The sequence below is a fragment of the Trichechus manatus genome, unplaced genomic scaffold, assembly GCF_000243295.1.
Source record: "Trichechus manatus latirostris isolate Lorelei unplaced genomic scaffold, TriManLat1.0 scaffold00202, whole genome shotgun sequence".
In the NCBI taxonomy this organism is placed as follows: Eukaryota; Metazoa; Chordata; class Mammalia; order Sirenia; family Trichechidae; genus Trichechus; species Trichechus manatus.
The window spans coordinates 1,766,553-1,773,829 of NW_004444138.1; the positions used below are offsets into that span (position 1 = coordinate 1,766,553).

The window sequence follows — 7,277 nt, forward strand, 5'->3', positions numbered from 1 at the left end:
CCTCAGCCCGGGTCCGGAATAGGTGAGGCGGGCCGTCACTCGACCACTGCGCCCCGCCCTCAGCCCTGTGTCGCCCTCACCCCTTCCCGCCTGTCTTGTGGGGCCCCAGACCCGAGGAATGGGGGGCGGGGCCCCAGAGGCCGCGCTCGCCTCACGGTAGTTTGTTTGAAGCCGAGTCGCAAAGTGCGGTCTGTGCGCTGATTGGCGGACACCCACCACGTGGTCGCACGGTTGTTCCCTTACCTACAACCCTCCGGGGTACCTGAGCGCTGTTAGCGCCCTGAAAGCCACAATCCTCGGGGGCCTGCCTCTTAGCGTGGGTTGGGCTGGAGTAATTATAGTTTCTCTCGTTGTTTGAAGGGAGAGAGGGCAATAGGAACAAGAACGAGTAAATGTCTCCCCACGTCTCTCGGTGAGAAAGGCTGTATAGGGGTTCCCAGCTGCGTAGGCCTGCGAGAAGCGGGGATTAGTGCGCAGGCGCTGGAAGGGAGGTCGTGGGAAAGCAAGCGGGATCCACGCTGAGCGCCATTGTCCTGGCGAGAGTCTTTGCGACCCACTTCCGTTCTCCGCTGGGCCACAGTGGGAGTTCCCCTGTGGGCTGACTTGGGGTCTGCTGCTTCTGTACATCCTCTGTGCCTTCAGGATTGGGGATGGCAGGGGGATCCTCTCTGGGGCCGGAGCGAGGCGGCTCTCAGTCCTGGCGCTCTTGAGACCCGGTGCCGACCGCTCCCTCCGGCCGATGCACACCCTGGACATCTCTCGGCTGGTGTACCGGTGCTCGCCGGTTCCTTCTGCTCCGAGTGTTTGTGGGAAACACGTCCACTTTTAACTTCTGCCCCACCCCCCTTAACCATGTCCTCACCTAAGCAGCTTTTTAAGGTGGGAAACGTATTCATGCTGGGCTTCTGAGCAGGGACCGATTAGGGTTCATGCCCTGGAGCAGTCGAGCCAATGAAACTAGTCCGAGTTAGAAAGTTTATTAGGAGGTGACACCAATGGAGAGCCGGACAGCAACATTGGCTGTCTTCGTGGAGTCCTGAAAGGCAATTTCTACATCAGAGATCATATATCATTTTTGTAAGTGTTACATAGTGTCTTTAGGCGCTTAGCCCACAGATGGTCGGATGAGTATACATCACAAGACCATTACAAGAAACTATTAGACTAAAGACACGTGTTGGACATCTGGACTCTTATGTTTGGAACAGGCAAAAAAAACTTAGATAAAAATTTCTCAGCTGGTGGAACTGGACTGCCAAGTTTACTCCGACCGAGATAAGGACCAAGAAAGAAAGTTGCAGACCAAAAGTGCCAGGCAGGCCTCATTGCGAGCTGAAGGCTATCCCGCAAGAGAACAAAGAAAAGGGGGTGGACCAAGACGGCAGGAGCTGAGAAGGCCCCACACCCTTTTGGAAAGAGACCAGTGCAGCTGGTGTAATTTAAAAAAAGGACATTGAAAGTGAGAGTGTACAAAATACTAAGCAAGAAAACTTTTAGGTTACTTAGAATATAATTATGGCGTTAGTTATGTCAAGCTCTCAACCGCCCATTTTGAAAAGGAGAAAACGTCATGGAGTACTAGGGTCACACAGCGAGACTGCACGCTACCCTGCTTCTTTGACCAATGCCAAAATTTAAAAAGCTAGTTGAGTTAGGTTACCACAGAAAACGTTCTTAGTTGAAAAATTGCCGGAGTTGCTAGAATTCCTGAAGAGGAAGAAAGGTTGAAGTGCTTGAATGCAAAAGATTGGAAGGGGAGGACTGGCTAAACTATAGCACTTGCACGTAGTGGCATATTGTACAACTGACAGAAAAAACTGAGGCAGCTCCATGCTGATAAAGTGAGTTTTTAAGACCACAATTCAGATCATATAACTCATGATCAAAAACATTCCACTTCCTTCTCATTCAGAAAAGGCCAAAGTTCTTAGTGTGGCTAATAAGCCCTTTGCAGTCTGTCCACTTCTCTGACATGACCTTCAACAAATTTCACCCCTGCTCATTCTGTTCCACCTTCTGTTCCTCAAACAGGCTGGACACCCCTTTGCCTTGGCCTTGTCACTTGCTGTTTCCTCTGTCTGGAATGTGCTGCCTCAAACGGACATGGCTCACTCCCTCCCCTCCATTAAGTCTTTGCACAAATCACTCTGTCAATGAGGTCTTTCCTGACCTCTCAATTTAAAACTGCAACCCATCTGTCTCCATTCTCTGCCTTATCTTCACTGTAGCAGCTATAGAATACAGGTAGTCCCTGACTTATGATGGGGTTCCGTTCCCATGACTGTGTTGTTAAGTTGGTTCTGATGTAAGTTGAATAACTCAGCTCAAATTAACAACTGATGCTTCATATGGTACAAAATGCTGAATAAGATCAGATTACAGACCTGGTCTACAATGAAGTCATGAGTGTCGAAACAATGAAGTTGGGGTCATAACGGCTTTCAGGAGTGTGTACAATTCAATTGCAGTATGTCATTAGAGTCGAACATTGCCCGACTTTCTATCCCTTTTGACTCTTGATACCGACTTCATTGTAGACCAGGCCTTGGCCTGCTATACGGCAATGTTTTGAACAGTAAATCATAAAACTGAACATATTAGGGTGAACATCTAAGAATGATGCAACATCATATATAGTACATATTACTAATGATAAGATTACCAAAAGCAAAAAAACAAAAAAGGGACAGTCGTAAGTTCGGCTCTTAATAACTCGAATATGTCCTAAGTCAGGGACTAACCCACTGTGGTTGAGTCAGGCTGTAGTTTGCTGACCCCTGGTCTATATAGTAACTGCCTCTTCCAAGAAAGAAAGAAAGAAAGAAAAACCTAAATATGTTGCTGCTGAGTTGATTTTGACTCATAGCAACCGAGTAGAACTGCCCCATAGGGTTTCCTAGGAGTGGCTGGTGGATTCAAACTTCCAACCTTTTGGTTAGCAGTCTAGCTCTTAACCACAGTGCCACCAATGTATAAATATGTTTATACCTACAATGTATATCTAAGGAAGATTACACAAGAAAATAGTACCAGTGGTTGCCTCTGGGAGAACAACTGGAGTAGGGGACAGGGATAGGAGTAAAATTTTTCCTTTTCTCTTTTTTCTTTTCCCCTATGTGCATGCATTACCTTAAAAGTTTAACCCTAGAGAGTGCTCTAATTCATGGCACAAATGTACTTGGCACTTGCCCTGCACCAGGCACTGTGATAGGCCCTGGGGTAGAGTGCGATTGCAAGCATGACCTGTATCTCAAGGACTTGGCTTGAGTGGGGAGAGAGTATAAAAATTGGCCTACCTTGGAAAGCAGGCAGGGGGACAACATGTTCTAAGGCATGCAGACTTCATAGAGTATGGGAGCCCTCCAGCAAGTTCAAAGTGGCAGGTATGGAGATGAGTGGTTGGTGAAGATCAGGGAAAAGAGGCAGAAAAAAGAGGAAAGCGTCTAATGTTAGGTTAAGGAGTTTGGCCTTTATCCAAACAGCGGGAGACATTGCAAGGTCTTAAGCAAGGGAATGACCTGCTCAGATTTGAACTTACCACATAAAGAGCTTTCTTTCATGAGAATCGAAGATGCACTAGGCCAAGGTGTTTGCTTTGGCCCAGATTTTGTTTTATTAAAAAGTTGCCAAGGAGGCAGGACCAAGATGGTGGAGTAGTCAGACACTTCCTGTGGTCCCTCTTACAACAAAGACCCAAAAAACGCAAGTGAATCAATTATATATAACAATCTAGGAGCCCTGAACATCAAAGAGAAAGTTGAGGAATCAGACTGAGTGGCAGGGGGAGGGGAGACAGTTCAGAAGCAGCAAGGAGTTGCCAGACCTGACCTGGAGGACCCTGGCATCCTGCAGGTGGGATCGGCTGGTGTGCGAGGGGTGAGGCAAGCAGTGGTGTTTGGGACACATTTTCCACATTGGGAGAGACCAAGTGGTGGAGTGTCTGCTCAAGCTTCCAGAACCAGCGAGAAACAGCACTCAATCAGCCAAAGATAAGTACAAGCGTCTAACCTATCGTGTGGATTAAAAAAAAAAGGAAAAAAAAAAACCCTCCTTTTGGGAAGTACGTCTCTCCCATTTACGTGCCCACTCCCCACTCTGCTCCAGGTCCCAGTCCAGCTTCAGGGATTGCTGAGCCCCCCTGGCTGGAAGTCGCACTCCCTGAACCATTCTCCCGGCGTTGCGGAGGGAACAAATTAACAAACAGGAAAAAATAATCTGCCAGCTCCCCTAAGCCAGGAAATCAGGGCAGGCACAGCCACTTTGCCTAGGCACAGGCATAAGGGGTCCATGGACTCTGAATGCTTTTCATCCCTGCATAGACCTGGGTGGGCCCATTTCAACAGCATAGGCCCTCATTAGCACAGTATGACAGGGTATATACCTGAAGCCTATTTTCATCTGTGTCCACTATAAGGGGGAGTGGCAGATTTGTGACATTTGACACCACCCTACTCATTAAGCAGGGTCCTCATCTACCTACATCAGAGGCCTGAGGACTGGTGGCTCCACTCACTCCACCAAGCCACCCGTGACAGGGGTCAAGAATAAGTGGTGACTCCCAGTCCTTACAGCCAACAGCATTGGGTGCCGATAGTCCAGCTGCAAAACCCACCTACCTATGCGCTCTAGGGAACAGGGACACGCCTTCCACTCAGACACTCAGGGGCAGCAGTCAGCCCCCTGCCTTAATCAGTGCATGACTCCCTATTGCAGCCAGATACCTGTGCCTACTCCAATCACCCCTGCCAGTCTACGTCTGTAGGTGAGAGCCTGCACCACACACTCGGTGAGCAACCACCTGGACATCTGAGCTGAATCCACACAAGAAAAGTAAATGGACTCCTGGGCTCACATACCTAGTAACAGTTTTAGCCACCTGGAGACAGGATGTGGGAGCTTCAAAGACACCAATAATCAAAGTAGCTCACATGAGCAACCTATTTGGGCATATGAAAACAAAACAAGAAGCTAGGACACAGTAAACAAGCATAAAATAAATAAATATAAAAACTTATTGATGGCTTGGAGACAGGTCAATATCAAATCACATAAAGAGGCAGACTATGATGGCTTCAGCAAGCCACAAGAACAAAGAATCAAGAAACCTTCCAGAGGAAGAGAACTTCTTGGAATTACTGGAGGTAGAATTCAAAAGATTAATATACAGAACTCTTCAAGAAATCAGGAAGGAGATCATGCAAAATGCAGACCAAGCCAAGGAACACACAAAGCAACAGAGGAACTTAAGAAGGTTATACAAGAGCATAAGGACAAATTTAACAGGCTGGAAGAATCCATAGACAGCAAACAGAAATCCAAAAAATTAACAATAAAATTTCAGAATTAGACAATGCAATAGAAAGTCATAGGAGCAGAATTGAGGCAATGGAAGTCAGAATTAGTGAGACTGAAGATAAAGCACTTGACATCAACTTACTTGACGAAAAATCAGATAAAAGAATTTTTACAAAAATGAAGAAACCCTAAGAATGATGTGGGACTCTATCAAGAGGAGTAACCTACGAGGGATTGGAGTACCAGAATGGGGGATAACAGAAAATACAGAGAGAATTGGGGAAGATTTATTGGCAGAAAACTTCCCTGATATCACGACAGATGAAAAGATATCTATCCAAGAAGCTCCTTGAACCACACAAAAAGTAGATCTCAAAAGAAAGTCACCAAGATATAATCAAACTTGACAAAACCAAAAATAAAGAGAATTTTACGAGTGGCTAGGGATAAATGAAAAGCCATCCACAAAGGACAGTCAATAAGACTAATCCCTGACTGCTTAGCAGAAACCATGCAGGCAAGAAGGCAATGGGATGACATAAAGCCTTGAAAAAAAAAATTGCCAGCCAAGAATTATATATCCAGCAAAACTGTCTCTCAAATATGGTGGTGAAATTTGGGCATTTCCAGATAAACAGAAGTTTAGAGAATTTGTAAAAACCAAACCAAAATTACAAGAAATACTAGAGGGAGTTCTCCGGTTAGAAAACCAATAGCATCAGATGACAAATCAAGACTAGAACACAGGACAGAACAACCAGATGGCAACCCAGATAGGGAAGTGACAAAAATAAATCAAAGATAAAACACTGCAAATAGGGAAACAGAGACATCAATATGTAAAAGATAACAACATTAAAACAAAAAGTTGCCAACTCAAGCACTTGGAGTAACTGGAATTCAGTAGGAAACCATTCGGCAGTATGTTTTAAAGCTAAACAAGCACCTATGATCCAGTAATTCCACTCCTAGAACTATACCCAACAAAAATGCTTATGCATATTAACCAGAAGACATGAAGTAGAATATTCATGGCAGAACTTTTCATTATAAAACAAAACTGGGAGCAACCTAAATGCCTGTCTGCGGGAGAATGATGAATAAATGGTGGTATCCATACACAATGGAAGACTACCAGGAATGAGAATGAACCACATTCAACTACACACAACAACATGGATGAATCTCGAAAGCCTAAAGTTGCGAGAAAGAAGCTAGACCCCAAAGAATACAAACTGTATGATTCTAATCATATAGTGTGCAAAAGCAGGAAAAACTATTCTCTTAAGTTCCTATCAACAGATGAATGGTTAAACTATGATACACACACACAATGGAATACAGTGAAGAACAATGATGAATCTGTGAAACATCTCAACATGGATTAATCTGGAGGGCATTATGCTGAGTGAAATAAGTCAATCACAAAAAACCAAATACTGTATGAGACCACTATTATAAAAACTCACGAAAAGGTTTACACACATAAAGAAACAATCTTTGATGGTTACTAGGGAGGGAAGGGATGGAGAGGGAGAAACACTAACTAGACAATAGATACTAACTTTGATGAAGGGTAAGAGTACATAATACAGGAGAAGTCAGCACAGCTTGACCAAGGCGAGATAATGGAAGCTTCATAGACACATCCAAACTCTGTGAGGGACTGATTACTGATTGCTGAGGGCTGGGGACCATGGTCTCAGAGGACATCTAGCTCAATTGGTATGACATAGTTTATAAAGAAAATGTTCTACATCCTACTGTGGTGTGTAGCATCTGGGGTCTTCAAAGCCTGTAAGTGGCCATCTAAGATACTCCACTGGTCCCATCCCGTCTGGAGCAAGGGAGAATGAAGAAAACCAAAGACACAAGGGAAAGATTACTCCAAAGGAATAATGGACCACCACTACTACAGCCTCCACCAGACTGAGTTTAGCATGACTAGATGGTGCCCAGTTACCACCACTGACTGCTCTGAC

At 45.1% G+C, this 7,277-nt stretch overlaps 1 protein-coding gene across 1 annotated transcript in view; it reads right to left on the reverse strand.

Moving 5' to 3' along the window:
* Positions 1–756, reverse strand: part of HMGN1 (high mobility group nucleosome binding domain 1) — a 7,815-nt gene extending 7,059 nt beyond the window's left edge. Inside the window, exon 1 of the mRNA XM_023742139.1 lies at positions 405–756. Coding sequence (XP_023597907.1) covers positions 405–756 — 352 coding nt within the window. The remainder of the gene's footprint in view (positions 1–404) is intronic.
* Positions 757–7,277: the final 6,521 nt, after the last annotated feature.